Here is a 20,551-nt window from a genome sequence, read left to right as displayed (position 1 = left end):
GGCTCCTGACAAGGATGCTTTTTATCCCTGTAAAAGATGAGTTTAATTAATGTTGGTGTTTAAGATTAATTTGAGGAAGTGTACATGCTTTTCCATGAATAACCCTACACATGCAGTAAATACAATTTAAAAATGTCCTCTTCACCATCTCAAAATTTACCTACTGTGTTCTTGGAAGATATACAGTAATCCCTCACTATATCGCGCTTCGCCTTTCGCGGCTTCACTCCATCGCGGATTTTATATGTAAGCATATTTAAATATATATCGCGGATTTTTCGCTGCTTCGCGGGTTTCTGCGGACAATGGGTCTTTTAATTTCTGGTACACGCTTCCTCAGTTGGTTTGCCCAGTTGATTTCATACAAGGGACGCTATTGGCAGATGGCTGAGAAGCTACCCAGCTTACTTTTCTCTTTCTCTTGCACGGACTTTCTCTGATCCTGACGTAGGGGGATTGAGCAGGGGGGCTGTTCGCACACCTAGACGATACGGACGCTCGTCTAAAAATGCTGAAAGATTATCTTCATGTTTCTATCTTTTGTGCAGCTGCTTCCTGAAACGACATGCTGCACGGTGCTTCGCATACTTAAAAGCTCGAAGGGCACGTATTGATTTTTGCTTGAAAAACAAACTCTGTCTCTCTCTCTCTTTGTCTGCTCCTGATAGAGGGGGTGTGAGCTGCCGCCTTCAACAGCTTTGTGCCGCGGTGCTTCGCATACTTAAAAAGCAAACAGCCCTATTGATCTGTTTGCTTTTCTCTGTCTTTCTGACAGACTCTGCTCCTGACGCGCACTCCTTTGAAGAGGAAAATATGTTTGCATTCATTTAATTGTGAGACGGAACTGTCATCTCTGTCATGTCATGGAGCACAGTTTAAACTTTTGAAAAAGAGACAAATGTTTGTTTGCAGTGTTTGAATAACGTTCCTGTCTCTCTACAACCTCCTGTGTTTCTGCGCAAATCTGTGACCCAAGCATGACAATATAAAAATAACCATATAAACATATGGTTTCTACTTCGCGGATTTTCTTATTTCGCGGGTGGCTCTGGAACGCAACCCCCGCGATGGAGGAGGGATTACTGTAATCATGCAATTGTTTTAAAACATATTCAGATTAAATATCAGCTGCCTTCTACAAAGTGTTAAACAAGTCTTGAAAGCCTGTATCATGTCCATGTAAATTCTTATACCCTTTCAGAACATCCTTTTGTGCATAAATAAATCCTTTTTTAAATAATTATGTATAGTTACGTGTTATCTGTTGTAGGGAAAAGACTTTGCTAAATAAAATATCTCATAAAAATTACTTTGAATGAACTTGTTTCAATTAAAAGTCAGATGTTTCTCATTTTTTCAGTGCAAGATGACGGTTTTTCAGCAAACAGTGATTTTTTTTCTAACCCTTATTACTAATTTTTACAAGGGGTGCCAATAATAGTGGATGGCATTATGTGTGTTTAGCAGATTGTAATGCTTAAATGATGTTTCTTTTTTGAGCGCGGTAATAATATATAGACAGGTTTACCTTTATGATAGTTTCTGCTTGGCAGAAACCAAAACTCTCCATTTTGCCAGGACAGGAAAAAGCTACAAGAACACATTTTCATTTTTGGAGCAATAGTAGAATTTTTCAGTTCCTAAACTAGTAATGCAGAAAAATCAAGACTGAAACTGGTAATAGATTTTTTGTTTGTTGTATTTGGTGATTCTGATATCTAATATTGATTAGTTCCTTTAATTATTAAGCATGTCCTTAATATGCAAATTATAGCCAACTTCTTGTATTATCACGTGATTTAAATTAAAATCTACTGCTTTAATGTGTGAACCAATTAACTTAAATGACATCAACTGGTTGCATAGTAGGTAATGCAGTTTTTTGCTGTTTAGCTTTGAGGTAAGCTACATACTTGTCTGGTCAGTGCCCTTTAAAATGACTAATTGCATTTTTTGTATTATTATCTTATACTTTTCTCCTTCCATGTAAGACATTTGCTGAATAATTTGGCTGTTTTGTTGTATAGTTAAAAAATAACCACATAATTAACATTTTATTCTGGGAACTACATGGTGTTCAGTGAGCAGCTCTACATTTGTGGCTTTTAAGTATGAATCTAGTACAGTATATTATAGGTAATGTTTATGCTGAATCTCATGCAGATATATATAGCTTTAATTTTCCAGTACTGACATGTTTTGTGATTTACTTTGAATTCCTACTGTAAAATGTAAAACACAACACAAATTTATTTTCAGGACTTGTTTTAATTTTTTAACTAATAGTTTATCATAATATTTGTTAAAATCTTTGTAAATTATCCATCTATAAGTAATACCATTTTTGTAACTGCTGTTTACATACCTACTATTTTCTGTTTTCTGTTACATGTAGAATGAAGAGTTTGGTGCAGATTTAACAAACAGTGTTTTAGGTGAGTTTTTATATTTGTAGCATGCATATTTATAAAACTATAATTTAATTGCTAAAAATATCAATGTAATTATCTTGGATCACCCAGATGGAAATTATTAATAACTTCTGTTTGTTTTTTAAAAACTCTTAAAAGCATACATTTTACTTTTAATTAGCATTGAAGCTTTCATGCATTTGGCATTGAAATGTTGTTTATAATTTAAGTTTTACACTGAAAGACTTTTAAGTTAATGAATATTAATACCAAAATACAGTTGTATTAAGTCGTGAAAATAGGTGAGTTAATTGTAAGTCAAGTTGAGATACCTAGTTTAAAACATAAGTGTTCTATTATAAATCATAAAAACTGAAACAATAACCACTGAGGAAACAAGTGCCATCGATAAGCTGTGGTTAAATGTTAGCCAATTCATATATCCAGTGCATAAAATTTAGGGCTTTGTATTTTGTTTAATTATGCAATAGGAGTATAAAGCAATATGCTAGCTGATCTTCAGGCTGAAACTATTCATTCATTTTAATACAAAGTTAAGTACCTATCAGTACACCATCAAGGAAGTCTTTTGAGGGGTCTTGTGTTAATATGTCAGTCAAAAAGTCAAATCAAATAAGTTCATGCCTGGCTAATTCAAAACCAGAAGAAATTAATCTTCTGATTTATATCCTTTAATAATTTTGAACATTTCAATATCGAGATTGAAGCAATTTCCTTTCTTTGCCAATAGCATTACACTGAATTAAATTGTTGAGTATGGCAATAATTGACTGCATATACCGATTTTGTTTTTTACTTACAAGTGACTTGCTTACTCAGATTCATCTTCTTTCTTCCTGTGCTTCTGGATGTGGTTTTCTTCCAGGTTTTCCACATTAAAGTTTTACTTTTGACTTTAAACCATGAGGTACTTCACAACATTATGTAGAACTGAAAACAACACATCTAAAATGCAAAAAGACACAGCCATTATTAGATTAATTATTTATTATCATGAGTAATAAAATTGAAAATGGGATTATGAAGGTGTGCCAGGCCGGACCTGGACATGACCAGAATGGCAGGAATACGTCTGTAGAAAACCCCTAGGCTGGGAAAAGAGGAGAGATTTTGAAGATGGAAATGTGAAGCAAGGTCTGGTAGCATTGGTATGCCTTTTATGTATACTGGTTGTTTTAAAGTGGTATTAAGAAGGGGGGGGGGGGACCAACACCAGCATAAAGGAGGAAGTTGCAGCATGGGTGGACATTTGCATTACTTCCCAAGGACGGCAAAAGACATATGACTCAACAAATACTGGAACACCTGATCTTAACCTTAATAAGAGTGTGATGTCAGGGAGGAATCCCCAGAAGATTTAACACTTTCTGACTGCTAGAGGGCTCACAGTCCCTGACAAGATGCGCAGATTTATATTGTTTTTTTCTAGTAGAGCAAGCACTTTCAGAGATGTGTTGGGAACCCAGACAATGAAGAGGTCAGGTTGTGAAGAATTAAAGACTCCTGAGACAGAAAAGAGCCCTAGTGCTCTTCATATCATGATGCAAAATGCATACAAAATCACCTTTATCAAACAAACACAATTAACAAGGAGGGATTAAAAAACTCAGAGTATTTTGTTACAAAATGTAACCTGAAGAACTACAAAATATGTATTTATACTTGTAATTTATTTTTTTAAAATAATCAAAATGTGCAAGTCTAGCCATTCATCCGTCAATTTTGTGAACCCTGATCCAGGGCAGGGTCATGGGGCAGCTGGAGCCAAGTCAAATCTGATATTTGTTACATTGTTGTTGTCTCACACTCATAAAAAGAATACATATGAGGGTTTCTAATAGGTCTTTTCCATACATTTTTCCTTACATATCATAATAATCATACTAAATGAAAAAATAAAACAGATTTTTTAAATTACATCATAAGCTTAATTAAAATGTAAAATCAGACTATTAAAATGTATATATAAAAAAATAACTTTTTAAAAACCACGCTTATATTAAGTAAAAAATTGTCCTATAAAGTAAAAAGCAAGTCTCTCATACATCACTAATAAAAGCATGACCGCTTTTCATCAATCAATGAAATCTTAGCAAAAGCGCCCATGCTTTTATTTTACGAGTGATGTATGACAGACTTATTTTTTACTTTTTTTAAAAAGTATTTTTTATATATACATTATTTTCAACTTTTAAGTCTTAGGTTTGTTTTAGTATAATTTTGTAATCAATATTTTAACACTTCCTTTAATATTTTTATCCATTACTAGCACCATCTATTGGTGAAATCTTTAACTATTCTTCATATGAAAATTTAATTTCTTAACATGGATTAATTGATCAATTAAGTAAAATGGATTATTGATTCATGTATTGTCATCGGAAGTGAGTAAGTGTGCAAAATTTCAAGTCATTTGGACAATAGGAAGTGGGTTAAATATCGATTACAAGATTTGTACCAGACAACAAACAGGTGAAGTTAAAAGAATTTCTTCTACAGATGTTTTTATTAAATTTTATTTTAGTTGTAGGGAGTGATGACTTACATTTACCTGCATTTATCTTGCTTTGGTGGTTTATTGAATTTTTGAATGCATTTAATTTGTAAGCACTTTTTGCTTTCTATCCAACTATGCTTGAAACTGATGCTTACAAAACTAATGAGAAGATTATCATGTTGCTTGCTATCATTTTGAACCCTTTGTGTAATTATTTGTATCTTAATATTTAGTAAAAATCTTTTTCATATGTAATTCAAGTGAATTATTTTGTTTTCTTAGATGTGAGAGAAATTGTTTTTATCATTCAGAGCCAAAGAAACTCCTTTCATGCCAAGCTTGCTGGAAAACGTAGACAAGCGCTGATAGAAAGTGCAGAAACCTTTTCTAAGGTAAAATTATTTCTTTCTCTCTCAGTGTCTTTTAAAAGATGCATAAAAACTAATAGAGGTAAGTGTTGGTTTTGTCATAAAGTGAGAGGAAAGTTAATTGCTTGAAAGATAAGTATAGCCAAGTAAGCAAATAAGTTGCTTTTAATATCTATTATCCTCATGACTGCCACAAGAGAATCACACATCAGGCACCCCATAAAAATCAAATTACATGAATGTTTTGGATCATGATGACCGCTACCACCATCATAACATAAAAACTCTTGTTCAATATGTATTAGGAAGTGAACAAGTTTGATAGTGGCTGAAATGTTTGACCTTCATGAAGCTAGGTTATCAGCCTGAAGTACTGTTATACATATTGGACTTACAGATACTGTATGATAAGTGGACAACCATTGTGAAAATGGTTGCAGGAATGGTGTCACAGGACCTAGAGAAATTAAAATTATTGAGAGGGATTAATGTAAATCAACCTGATGTTTTAAATCAGAATGTATAAGTTCTTCAGCATGTCTTATTTTGGCCATTTGCTTCATTATTAAATTAATTTTGTAAATTAACTGTTATATTTTCATGTGCACAAGTGGTCAAACAGTTCAACAAAACTTTCAATAATAAAATCATTGCTAAATTTAAGCAACCAGTAGTTATGCTGTTAAAAAAAATTATGAAAGTGTCTACTACCAGAGATGGTGAAGCTGAAGCAGCTTATATACTAGCAGGCACAATGGCTGACTTTGTATGAAGTGTGTGCATGCATGCATATGAAAGCACTACAAACTACTACTGCACCAAAAAATGATTAATGGAAAAACATCCAACATAACACACAACGGTAAATAAACAACTATAAAACAGTGCATCATAAAACTGAAAACAATATTAGAATAGAATAGAACTTTATTTGTCCCCAGGGGATATTGGTTTTTTACAGGAGCTCTTTAAAAAAATAAATACACAAATAGATAAATAGACCAGCATGAATAAAACACAAGAAAATTAAAAGGAAAAAAAACTTATGACTTGGCAGTCACGGACACAGTAAGGCATTATGCAAGCCTATGACTATTGGTGTAAAGGAGCCCCTGAAGCATTTTTTGACACACTTCTGCTGAATAACATCTTGGCCAGTTTTTCACATTTGATATAATTTCATATAACTAAATACTGCTTCACTAAAAATCTTTGTTCGGAAAACACCCTAGTACTCAGATGTTCCTAGGAAATGAAAGACATTCCACTGTTATCTTTTTTGTTGAAAGTAGAGTAAGTTATTATGCAGGCTGAAAGGGGTTCCCAAACTTTTTCATATGACTGTATAAAAGTTAGTACAATTTAGTAAAAAATACAAAATAAAAAAGTAAAACATGGGTGGCACAAAAGACAGTATGACATAGTGGTTAAGGGTTTGGACTTTAAGCCCTGATATTGTTGGTTCAATTCCTACTACTGACACTGTGTGTCCCTGAGAATGTCACTTCATCTGCCTGTGCTCCAATTGGAAAAACAAAAGAAATGTAACAATTTTATTTGAAATGCTCTAATCGCCTTGGATTTAGTGGCAACCAAATAATAAGTCGTAATAATACTATCTCAGAGCTCCAGGAGATGGGTTTGGTCTCTCGGCCTAGTCGTTCTCAGTGTGATTGCATTCATTTTCTTTATATGCTCTGGCTTTTCGTATAAATCTCCAGCGTGTTCCTCCTGTATGATTGCGGGTGTGTCCACACGTTTTCCTTGTCATCCGCTGTCACTTCTTTTAGAGTTAACTTATATCTTGCCACTGAGATGGGCCCTGAGCTGGAATGAGCTGTTCTTAGTTAATTTAGTCCTCACAGGTGGCACAGTGGTAGTGCTGCTGCTTTGCAGTAAGGAGACTGTGGGTTCGCTTCCCGGTTCCTCCCTGTGTGGATAGCGCTTTGAATACTGAGAAAAGCACTATATAAATGTTATGAATTATTATTATTATTACTAGGGGGCTTTGCCCCCTGCTCGCTTCGCTCGCCAACCCCCATGTTTGGTTTTCCGGATACACACTTTTAAGATTTTTTTTTTCTTTGAATTGTTGCTATTTCATTAGTTTCACTTTTATTTCAGAACTTCTGTAAAAACAATATTTGTAATCTTGCGAGTTCCAATATGCTGAATCTTTTTAATGAGGTCAGGATAGGTTTCTCTGTTTGGAATTTCAGCACAGACAAAACGATCTACATCATCAGCAGTTAATATTTTTTTTTTACAAAGTAAAAAAGTAAGTAGAGTTCTGCATTGGACTCCTGTCTGTAAAGTCGTGCTATTTTCCTCTCACCGTTCCAAAAGTACATGGGGTTACCAAGGTGATACCCCAGCTTTTGTCTAGGTTTTTGTACAAGGGCTAGACAGAACGTTTTTGACTCCGGGGGTAAATTTAGCTTTTTAAATAAGCAGACAGGTACATATACAATACAGTATATACATTAACAAAGTAACCAATAAATGCATGTGCGGTAAACTCCGTTTTTGAAATTCTCAAGATTCTTTATTTGTCACATGCATAGTTATAAAGGACAACATGCAGTGAAATGCATCCTGATCCGCTTATCAAAAACTGTGCAAAGTTAGAAGAATATCAGTTATATTAACAAAAAGTCATAGATCGAAAGATAACAGTATAGTAGAACATAATAAATGAGTAAAATTATGTGAATAAAGTAGAATTAAGTGTTAAGGTGTAATAGTGTAGTAATTATTGTGCAAAACCAAAGTTAGACTGGTGCATAGTTAAATGAGGCAGTTTGTTTGTTTGCGCTACTGCGATCTTTACTTTCTTTTTTATATTTTCAAATTTTCCTACTTTCATATCCTTTCACTTTCTCCACATGTGTATAGTGCCGTTTTTTTTTTTTTTTGAGCCTTTCTAATTTCACTGGTTTCATAGTCTCTAACCTGCTCTGCATGTGTTTAGCGCCAACGTTTGTAAACGTCATTATGAAGTTCTACTTTGTCATTTTACACATTGTCTTTTAATTCTGAGCCGTACGGTAGAATACATAGAACAGAATAAATCCTCCATACAGTATAAAAATAAAAATTCTAGAAGTACAGAGTAGAATTGCACATTAGATGATATCACATAGTATGATTTGGATTTGTTTTAAGTCCTGGAGACCTCATTCATCAAGCTGTCTCCCCCATTTTGCCATTCCACATCTGAAATAGCGCTAATCCGATTAAAGGACCCCTCATTCCCACGTCCCCGTTCATCAGGGTTGACTTTACCTTAGGCAGGCAATCTACAATTTAAAGAGATTATTATTTTCTTGTGAATTGTTACATATGCATTATTTTCACTTTTACTTTAAAAACTTTTGTAAAAACAATACTTGTCCTTTATTTTCGGCCACGTGCGTGGTTACATCTTTCTTCCCAGATGTATAATACTGCTCGTGTTGTGAAGGGTTTTGCGGCTGAACATACGCTAAGGATATGCCTTTGGATCATTTGCTGTCTTTTTGCTGCTTGCTAGCTGCCTGTTCTGCCTGTCACATGTCGTTGTTTTAAGAGCTGGGAACACATGATGCTTGCCTGCCAAAAGCAATCCAACAACTGCTAGCTTAGAGGTCTTTTGACTTGTTTTAAATGATGGCTCACTGCCTGGTCTCATGTGACGTTGTAAAAGCATACCTGTCTTTTATTTCTGGCCACGGGCGTGGTTGAATTCTTTCTTGCAGGATGTATAATGCTGCTCGTGTTTGTTTGGGGTAGCTGCTATCGCAGCTTTCTCCACGTGTATAGCGACGTTTTTTTGGGTTTTTTTTGAGCCTTTCTAATTTCAGTTGTTTCATAGTCTCTAACCTGCTCTGCATGTGTTTAGCGTCAATGTTTGTAAACGTCTTTATGAAGTTCTACTTTCTTTTATTCATTGTCTTTTAATTCTGAGCTGTATTGGACGTGCTTTTTTTTCAATTCCACTTGTTTCGGGCTGATAATTACTTTCCTTATTTTCTGAATTTGCACCTCGATTTTTCTTTTTTGCTCTTTTTTCTGTCCAACGCATTTGAGTCTCTTTTCTCCGTGCCCGATTGGACGTGCTTTTTTTCCATTCCACTTGTTCCGAGCTGATCATCACGTTCCTTATTTTATAAATTTGCACCTAGATTATTGTTTTTCTTTTTAGCATTTTTTTCTCTCCATTGCTTTTGGGTCTCTTTTCTTCGCGCTTTTCTTTTTTCTTCGTTTAATCGTCGACGTTTCATTTCTACCCTATTCATTTCTACCATATTGACTTTATACACTTTATATGCACTGAGAGCCCTGGAGCTGCGTGTGCTGCATGACTGCCTTTACACTACTGATTTGTTTTTTTGATATTACTTGTAAGTAGGGTGTGTCTTGCAGGACTCTCGTTCTATGTTCCCATGAGACGCACCGTGGCAGGTCTCTTTCGTCTTGCGGGTCTTTAAATTATCTTCCGAGAGGATCACGTATCGTAGACTATCAGGACACGGGACAGGATTTCTTTTTATAATAGAGAGATTAATTTATCTGCTAAGCTCAATGGTCTCATTTTGTTACCATTTAAGTTTTTACATTGATCCTATATATGGTATTCTAGATCTCTGAATGCATTTTTAAATATTTCTGTACTTGTGATAGAGATAACACTGCACTGACTTAATGTGTGTTTTGAAGAATTTGTGTCAAGACTGAATTTGCTCATTCTTGTTTGTGGTTACTCTCCTGAAATGATCAGTTCTGGCTATTCTTTTTTGTAATTTGTGGTGCTGTAAATGTAATTTTTTTTTTGTGTTCTTCACAAACATCCATGACCATAAAACGTGGCTGCCATGTGCTTACTATATAACTTGCTTTTATAAAGTGCAGAATTATAAATATATATAGCTGTAAATATTTAACCATGTGAGAGATTGCATTTATATGTCGGACTTTCTTGGTCTCAGTTTGCAAAAGGTAAAATGCTTGCTGCATTTGAACCTTTGATACTGTAGTTCAAATATTTTTCTTATGAAGCAGAATTAAACATGCAGTCTGCAAATGGCACTGATATCTTGAATAGCAAACTTCCTTTAAAAAATAAAGATTCAGTATCATAGCAAACACCATTCACTGCAAAATACTCAATTTTTCTATAAATGGACATCCTCCAATTTAAAGAAATTTAGGCAGGATTTCATATTCTATTATTTATCATGTTGTCATGCATTACCAGTCAACAAATTGTTCAAAGAAAGAAAGAAATCCTTGAACAATTAAGACCAAACCAGACATCACAGTGTCAGTCTGTAATGTGTGAAAGTTAAGATACAGCTGTGGTTGCCTATGGCAACACAAAAGATAGACTTCAGCATGAGGTTAAGTTTTGATTAAGGTTACCAAGCAGCATCAAAGTTAGTGATAAAAATTCAGTTTACATTTTCCAGTCTGACTTAATAAAAAAAGCATATCATTTTAACTGTGAATTTTTAGTTACAGTGCCTTGCGAAAGTATTCATCCCCCGCAGTGTTTGTCCTGTTTTGTCACATTACAACTGGGAATTAAAATAGATTTTTGGGGGGTTTGCACCATTTGATTTACACAACATGCCTATCACTTTAAAGGTGCAAAATATTTTTTATTGTGACACAAACATTATGAGTCTGCATAGGCATTCACCCCTCAAAATCAATACTTTGTAGCGCCATTGTTTGCTGCAATTCCAGCTGAAATGCTCTGTTAGCTCTCTTTTCTCAAGGCATAACGTCTCCAACTCCTTGAAGTTAGATCGATTGCATTGGTATACAGCATTCTTGAAGTCAATGCCACAGATTCTCAGTTGGATTTAGATCTTGGCTCTGACTAGCCAATAGATAGATAGATAGATAGACAGATAGATAGATAGATAACAAGACATTTAAATGTTTCTCTTTAAACCACATCAGTGTAGTTTTATCAGTATATTTAGGGTATTGTTCTTCTTGAAGGTGAACCTTTTTCACAGTCTCAGTTATCTGGCAGAATGAAACAGATTTTCCTCAAGAATTGCCCTTTATTTAGTATCAGCCAACTTTCCTTTAGTACTGACCAGTTTTCTTGTCCCTGACAATGAAAAACTTACTCACAGCATGATGCTGCCACTACCATCACCTTGTTTTTCCATGGGAATGGTGTTCTCGGGTGATGGGAGGTGTTGCTTTTGTGTTACCCATGATGGCCAAAGAGTTCAATTTTAGTCTCATTAGTCTCTTTAGATATTTTTTATAAGCCAACCCTGATCTATAGTTTTTCACAACTTTATCTCTGACCTGTTTGGAGTGTTCCTTGGTCTTCTTGTTGGTGGCATAGTGGTGTTGCAGAGTTTGGAGCCTTTCAGAACATTTAGAACCAGACCTTATTTAGGGGTTTCATAGCAAAGTGCATGAATACATATGCACAGACAAGTTTTTAGTTTTTACTTGTTTATATATATATATATATATATATATATATATATATATATATATATATATATATACTAGCCAACCCGCAGTGTAGCATACGCCACATAATTATGTATTGATGGGTGAACACTTCCAGAACGACACAGTTGTCCAAATGGGGTGGGTTTGTGGATACCACTGTGATTGAATGAAAAGATAGACCTCTGGAGAGAGCAACATATAATTGTCCGTGACTGAAAGCGGGATCGTCTGTGATGAAGAAGGCCACGCTGGTAAAAGTTACTTCGTTGGTAGGGATAAGTGTCAGTACTTGTAGATTAACGTGTAGCGAGTCTTCGTTGTTGACGCTTAATATAGCTTGCGTACTGAGATGTTCCAGAGTCACAGTTGAGAAACACTTTGTTAATGTCTTTTAAGCACAGGGGAAAAAATGAACATGTGAAACATCCGTAATGTAATAAGCCACCCAGAAAAGTAACATTGCAACAATGCTATCTACGACCCGATCTCTGTAAACAGAAGTGAAAACAAAATCGAGCCCGGTGTATTCTTTAACTGCCTTGTGGCGCTGTAGTAGTGCTGCTGCTTTGCAGTAAGGAGACTGTGGAAGATTGTGGTTTCACTTCCCGGTTCCTCCCTGTGTGGATAGCGCTTTGAATACTGAGAACACCGCTATATCAATGTAACAAAGTATTAACAGGAAATTGTCTTCGTGTAATAGTAAAAGGCAAATTATCCGCGACAAACCAACTGCATACCAACCCGCGACGTAGTATACGCCGCATAATCACGCCGCTTTTTAAATGTTTTTTAAGCAGAGGGAAAATAAATGAACATTTGCAAAATCCATAACACTGCTTTCAGTATGTACAATGCACACGCGTTTAATTTGTCGGCCACTTTTTGCCAGCCGTCTTTTCTGGTTTGGGCTGCTTTTGCAGTGTTACCGCTTGTGCATATTAAATCTTGAAATCCTTCGAGTAACTAATTAACTAACTAACACCAACCCACCCACAAACACAGCTTGTGTGAAAAAAATGCGCTCGTACTTTCATAATTTTGTTGCAGCCTATAGTGGAGTCAGGCACAGAGAAGGTCAGCTGCTGAGAGAGCGTCTCGACTGTTGCAGGGCCTGTATCGGTGAAGCAGGTGAGACGCTAATGAAACAGAAGCACATGGCTTATTGGTTTTTAAAGACTGCTTCCTTCATTGTGTTTTAACCTCAGTTTTAAAGGATTGTTTTAAGGATCCCATGGGATACCCCTCGCAAACTGTTTTAGACGCTGCATTCAGCAATTCACATCCGCGACAAACATGCCTCTTCTTACATGGTCCTGCCACGTCCACCCTCGTTCTCAAAGCATACACACTGCCTGGTCATGTGCCCGCTCGCAAGAGCAACTCACGGAGACCCGCCCACCAACTCTAAGACCATGGCGTGTAAAACAGTTTGCGATGGTGGTGCGTGCGTCATAACCGAAAAGAATAATGAAAAGTCAACGTGGCTCAGAGGTGCATGTGGACTCCTAGCACAGACGAAAGCGACTTACAGGGTGGTCGGTGAGTTGTTGCGTCCGAGCACAGGAGCAGGCAGCGGGAATGCCTACAGAGCGAGGGTGGACGCGGGCCGGGGAATAAGGAGTGTTGGTGGGCGGGGAAACATTTTCCGTGTTCCTGCAGGACCATCTAAGAAGATGCATGTTTGTCGCGGATGTGGTGGACGCGGGCCAGGGAATAAAGAGTGTTGGTGGGCGGGGAAACGTTTTCCGTGTTCCTGCAGGACCATCTAACAAGACGCATGTTTGTCGTGGATGCGAATTGCTGTATGTAGCGTGTAAAACAGTTTGCGATGTTGCACGCGGTCGTGCGTCGTAACCGAAAAGTCAGCATGGCTCAGAGCTGCATGTGGACTGTAGCACAGACAAACAGAAATGACAGTGTGTTTTCCGAGGTGTTGCGTCCGAGTTGGTGGGCGTGGCTCTGCGAGTTTTCGTCATATCCAATAGTCTTAGAGTTGTTGGACGTGGCTCCTTCCTGCGTGCTTTCATGGGTGTCTTGCCCGCTCTGGCAGCAGCTTAGAGAATTATATATATAGATATACAAATATATATATACTAGGGGGCTCCGCCCCCTGCTCGCTTCGCTCGCCCACCCCTGGGTTTGTTTTACCGGATATACAATTTAAAGAGATTGTTATTTTCATGGGAATTGTTGTATATGCATTATTTTCACTTTTACTTTAAAACTTGTCAAAACAATACTTATCCTTTATTTTCGGCCCCAGGCGTGGTTACATCTCTTTCTCGCAGGACGTATAACACTGCTTGCGTTGTGAAGGGGGTGCGGTTGAACGCACGCTAAGGAGATGCCATCGAATCATCTGCTGTCTTTCTGCTGCTGGCGAGCTGCGTGTTCTGCTTGTCTTGTTGCCCAATCACTTCAAAGCCTGTACAGCAGCTGTCCTTTTGCCACTTCATGTCTCTGCCGCTCACATTGTGAAGGGGGAGAGGGGGGGTTGGGGGGGAGTTAGGGTGGCTGAACGCATGCTAAGGAGAAGCGGTCGGATCATCTGCTGGCTTTCTGCTGCTGGTGAGCTGCATGTTTTGCTTGTCGCTTGTCATTGTTTTAAGCTGGGAGCACATGAAGTATGTCTGCCAAAAGCAATCCAACAACTGCTAGGTTACATGTCTGTGGACTTGTTTTAAATGATGTCTCACTGCCTTGTCTCGCGTGACGTTGTAAAAACAATACTTGTCCTTTATTTCCGGCCCCTGGTGTGGTTAAATCTCTCACAGGACGTATAACGCTGCTCACGTTGTGAAGGGGGTGGCGGCTGAATGCATGCTAAGGAGATGCTGTTGGAAACATCTTCTGTCTTTCTGCTGCTGTTGCACTGCCCGTTGATCATTTTAAAGCCTGTATAGCAGCTGTCCTTTTGCCACTTTGCATCTCTGCCACTCGCGTTGTGAACGGGGGGGGCGGGTTAGAGTGGCTGAACGCACGCAAGGGGAAGCGGTCAGATGATCTGCTGCTGGTGAGCTGAGAGTTTTGCTTGTCAGTTGTCGTTGTTTTAAGAGCTGGGAGCAAGTTAATGTGTCTCTCGCGGGACTTCAAATTGTCTTCCGAGAAAATCACGTCTCATCTCCGTAGTCTCCCTCCCAAAGATTTTTTTTTATAAGAGATATATATATATAATATGTATATACAAATACATATATACAGTATATATTGTAAGAACGCTAGGGGTCGCTGTCGCTCCTTAACCCCAATAGACAGATTCATAGACACAGGGTAAAAGCACCAAGAAGTATTCTTAATTTATGTCTTCTTGCACAGTGCTTTCAAAGCACCACAGCCACAATAAACACAATTAAATTAATTTCAAAACACAATTCTTCTCTCCTCCACACCTCCCAGCAAGCTCTGTCACATTCCTCCCGACTCCGGCTCACCTGCTGGGTCTTCAGCATTTCTTTATATAGTGCCCGGCCCGGAACTGCTTCTGTTCTTCCATCCACGTTCCTTGCCAGCACTTCTGGGTCAGATGGAGAAATCAGATTCTTTAGTCAGCCCGGAAGTACTTCGGGGCTCCTGTCCATGTGATCCATTAGTACTTCTGGGCTATAGGGGAAGTATGACTCCCCCGGTCCTTCGACATCTCCCCCGGCAGCACCAACGACACCCAACAGGGCTGTGAAACCTAACTCTGCGGGAATCCGGGGGACCGCTATACTCCAGGGGAGCTGCCATCTAGAGCCTTGGCGAAGGCAGTGTTGAAAAGTTGCTGCCTTCCCCCACCCCTTTTTCCTTCTTGGGGTGTACCGGCCGGGTTGAACTGCCAGCCATCCATCACATTGCCCCTCCCTCAGCTGAGCACCATAGGGCAAAGCGGCCTGCCCCGCAAGGGTTGTCCTTCTCCAGGAGGGTCTGTCTGGTGTGGCCAGACCGTGGCTTTGTCCTGAAAATCAACAGCAAGAGAACTGTGGGGAGGTACTGTGCCAACGCTTTTGTCTAATGTCCTCCCCAGTTCTCATAGGACATTTTCTCCACATTTTCTCCCCACATGGCCCAGCCAGTGGCCTTTCATAGCACAGCCACCTCCCTTCTGCCATTTGTGCCCTTTAGGTTTGGAAGCAGGCTGGGAACATTTACTCTGCCCCTCAGCTTGCTGAGGGTGGACTGTCTCTCCGCTCCCGCGGAGAGCGTCCTTCCAATGCCTGTGAGCTTGCCGCTCCACACTTTATAATATCAGGAGATCCCTGCTTTTCTCCTGGGACCTCCTTTTTAATCTGGGGTGTATTGCCAGTCTGGGTCTCTCTATGAGAAATAGAGAGACTCTTTACTGTCCGCACCCCTTTATTTTTAAATGTGCCAATCGCTGATGTGTTCAGGGTCGGGGCAACCCTGAAATCAGCACTACACTGCTGATCCACCTTCCCTCATCCTTCCACCGGCAGTCCATCAAAAAAAAAAAAAAAATATATATATATATATATATATATATATATATATATATATATATATATATATATATATATATAATATGGAAGCGAAGGTCTGTGATACGGTTTACATATTTGTAGCTGGAGATCCACAAAGGGAGAAAATGAATCACGTAACATAAAGTAGTTTTTATTCCTGAGCTTTCAGCTCCTGCCGCTTCATCAGAGGATAATGATTAGACATACAAGAATAAAAGGCAATATACAGTGATCCCTCCTCGATCGCGGGGGTTGCGTTCCAGAACCCCCAGCGAAAGGTGAAAATCCACAAAGTAAAAACCATATGTTCATATGGTTATTTTTATATATTTTAAGTCCTTATAAACTCTCCCACACTCTTATAAACATTTCCCACACAGTTATACAGCATAAACCATTTGTATTCTCTTAGATATTAGGTAAGATTCATTGAAATTATGTATGTAAACACACTGTTTATATACAGTAAAATCTAAATATTATTTAGAACAGGCCCAGAGGTGAGTGAATGGTTACAAGATGGGGGGTTGTATGATGGTGTTAATGCCTCTCTTTCTGACCCTGCATAACTAAAGAAGAGAAATAATTGCATACCAGAAATAATTAACTCCGCAGACAACGGTTCATCATACACTTCACCACCATCCATAACGACATTTCCGGCTCCTGTTGATGACGTCACTTTCCGGCCCCGGCATGATGACGGCACTTCTGGCGCCCACTGATGACGTCACTTCCGGCCCCACCATTATGACATCACTTCCGGTTCATCTTGATGACGTCATGTCCTGTTATTTTCACTTCCTGTAGCCATTTTGAATCATTTTGCATTAAAGCTGACAGAAGCAACAACATATTGTCAAATGTCTGATAAAATATTAATTTATCATCTTGACCACAAGAAAATCATTATAAGGGGCCAATCCCCAAACCTTTATATTTGTTTTGTGACTTCCTTTCATCGCAATTGGCATAGCCGGCAGGATTTATTGTCTTATCATGACAGAGGGACAAGACCTGAACGCAGTGCTGAACACTCTGGTGGTAGAGCTACAGCAAGTGAAGATTCAGTTGGGAGATACTCAGACCAGATTGGCAGAATCAGAGGCACGTGCGGCTGCTGCAGTAAGAGTGGAGACATCCCAGTCAGTACCTCCTTTGCTCACCTATTTAACTGAAGGAGATGATGTGGAATTATACTTCCTGATGTTTGAACGTAATGCCAAATGTAATGTCTGGCCACAGTCGGAATGGGCGTACATTCTGGCTCCCAATCTGAAGGGGGAGGCGCAGAGGGCTTATTATGATCTGTCTGAGGAGCAGTCCTCCAACTATGATCTGTTAAAACAAGTGATATTTAAACGCTATGGCGTATCTGCGGCACAGCAGGCGAGGGAATGGCGGGAATGGAAATTTGACCCCAAAAGATCCATGCGAACCCAAGTGTACGAGGTCTGGGGCAAAGTGGGCCGCTGGCTACGGCCAGATATAAATAGCACCCAACGGATGGCCGAGTTGCTGACAATAGAAACATTCATAAACACGCTTCCCGAGAATCTTGCCCAGCTAGTCTGCAGACAAGACGTAAATGGATAGTCTCGTAGAGGTGGCAGATCGACATTGGGGGGGGAGGTCTGTAAATCAAGCGGATCAGAACGGTACTCTCGCCAACTCCAACAGGTGCCTTTCAATGAGCCCACCCGATTTACTATGGATGTCTCCACCAAGAAGGAAGAAAAACCTGCCTTACCTCCACGCTGTTTCAAGTGTGGAGGACTGGGACATCTGTTCACCGCGTGCCCATCCCCGGAGCCAATGGATTGTTCTTTGGGAAAGGGAGAGAGGTACTGTGCTGTTGTTAACCCCTTATCTTCCCCATGTACAGGAGCAGTAGTTTTGAATGGGTATAGAGTAATGGCATTATTCGATTCCGGGAGTAATATATCTATTGTTGCTCGCTGTTTTGTTTTTCCGCGACAATGGTTAAATCATAAGATCAGCTTAAAATGTATACACGGGGATACCCGATACTATAGAGCTGCCTCTTGTGTTATTACGGTGGGAGACGTCATGAATAGTGTGACCGTGGTTGTAATGACGGACCCTCCGTATCCAGTAATATTGGGACGAGACTGGTCTCAAATTAATAGCGGAAAAACAAAAACTGATCCTGTATTTAATGAAGGCCTGATAATGGATGGTAAAACAGTTACTCCGATTGCCTCCACACCGTGTAATAGCTCCCACAATAGTGAAAGTGACACCATAGAGAACGGAGATGAAGGCACATCAGGCACTACGAGGGGCATCCCACCTCCCACAGGACCTCATGTGACCGACGCTCCTCCCCTTGAGAAAGCCCAAGACCCCATTAGTGATTTAACTTCTCAATTTAAATTTACTCCGTCATCTTTTAAAAGGGAGCAATGGAATGATGATTCCTTGAAATTCACAAGAAATGCAGTAGTTTCAGTAAATGGACATAGGTCTGATGAACCTGTACCACGAATGCCATACTTTGTTATAAAAAATGATTTATTATATCGCGTGGCAGAACATGAAGGTGTTGTACGGGAGTTGTTGTTAATTCCACGCCCGTATCGTCATCAGGTGTGTGAATTGGCACATGCTCATTTACTCGGAGCCCATTTGGGGACCGAAAAAACTTTAGAATGCATTAAGTTCAGATTTTACTGGCCGGAAATTAACGAGGAGGTCAGACGTTTCTGCATGTCCTGTCCGGAGTGTCAGATTTGTCAGATTCCTAGAAGGGACCGTGCTCCTCTCATTCCCCTTCCCATAATTGATGTGCCCTTTGAAAGAGTTGGAATCGTAGGACCCATTGAAACTTCACTGCAAGGTCATAAATATATACTTGTGTTGGTAGATTATGCTACGCGATTCCCAGAAGCTGTCCCATTGTGCTCAGCAAATTCAAAAACAATCGCACGGGAATTAGTAGGGATTTTCGCGTGTGTGGGGATTCCCAAAGAGGTGTTAACAGACCAAGGAAATCCCTTCACTTCAGAAACATTCAGGGAGGTTGCTAGGTTACTCAGAATTACACATCTGAAGACGTCGGTCTGTCACCCTCAAACTGATGGGCTGGTAGAACGTTTCAATCAGACACTTAAACAGATGCTACGTAAGGTAGTTAGCGAGGACGAAAGGAACTAGGACCAGTTACTTCCCCTCATTCTCTTTGCCTATTGTGAAGTCTCACACACCTCCACAGGTATTTCCCCGTTTTAACTCCTTTATGGAAGACAACCCCGAGGTTTATTAAATATGTTAAAAGAAGAATGGAAAGAGGAGTGTTATGTACATGGTGTTAGTGGATCTACTTTTTTTTGTGGTGTGTGTATACTGTTAACCATTATGTGTGCGTATGCGCATTGATATGTTTTCTTGGTAATACAACAAGTAATAAAGAGAAAAACATGGAAAGCGGTTATGATACAGCGTTTCTCAATTTTATATAAGGTAGAATGTGTAAGACACAACAAGGAGGTCCTCTCATCTTCTAATATCTTGGAGTATATCGTGCAATTACGCGATAGATTAAATAAAATTCGGCCTGTACTAAAAGACCATATGGAAAAGGCTCAAGCAGCGCAGGCACACTATTATTATCGTAACACCACCCTCAGGGAATTCCGTCTGGGGGATCGTGTAATGGTGCTCGTACCTACTTCACATTCTAAATTATTGGCTCATTAGCAAGGGCCTTATGAAATTAAGGAACGAAAAGGGCTGGTCGATTATTTAGTTAAACAACCGAATCTTCGACCATGCGAGCGTGTTTATCATATAAATTTGCTAAAACCGTGGAAGGAACATGACGTCGAGTCTCCCTCCGGTCAGCCATGCTCCCTTTTTGTAGAATACCAACCCCTTAATTTCGGTTCTACCTTATCTGACAAACAGAAACTGGAGTTGGGTGCAGCTATCCAGTCTATTCCAGAGGTAGTGAGCGAGCTTCCTGGGCGCACTACGCTGATTGAGCATGACATTGTCACCGTACCAGGGATTGTTGTTCGGGAACGACCATACAGACTTCCGGAGGCAAAGAAAACTGAAGTAGAATTGGAAGTGAGACGAATGCTGGAAATGGGCATTATTGAAGAAAGCTATAGTCCAAGGTCTAGTCCTATCATCTTAATTCCTAAACCAGATGAGTTGTGGAGGTTCTGTAATGACTTCCGTCGACTCAATCAGATTTCTAAATTTGACGCACATCCCATGCCTCAAGTGGATGACCTCCTCGAGAGGTTGGGTAACGCGAGGTTTCTAACTACTCTTGACATGACCTAAGGGTACTGGCAAATT

The 20,551-nt window shown here is 39.2% G+C and overlaps 1 protein-coding gene across 1 annotated transcript in view; it reads left to right on the top strand.

Moving 5' to 3' along the window:
* Window positions 1-20,551, top strand: part of b3glcta (beta 3-glucosyltransferase a) — a 455,564-nt gene that overhangs the window by 176,054 nt on the left and 258,959 nt on the right. Inside the window, exons 3-4 of the mRNA XM_051927190.1 lie at window positions 2,396-2,435; window positions 5,212-5,321. Coding sequence (XP_051783150.1) covers window positions 2,396-2,435; window positions 5,212-5,321 — 150 coding nt within the window. The remainder of the gene's footprint in view (window positions 1-2,395; window positions 2,436-5,211; window positions 5,322-20,551) is intronic.

The sequence above is a fragment of the Erpetoichthys calabaricus genome, chromosome 4 (assembly GCF_900747795.2).
Source record: "Erpetoichthys calabaricus chromosome 4, fErpCal1.3, whole genome shotgun sequence".
Taxonomy (NCBI): Eukaryota; Metazoa; Chordata; class Cladistia; order Polypteriformes; family Polypteridae; genus Erpetoichthys; species Erpetoichthys calabaricus.
The sequence above is the reverse complement of the archived record's forward strand: the minus strand, read 5'-3'. Positions and strand labels throughout refer to the sequence as shown.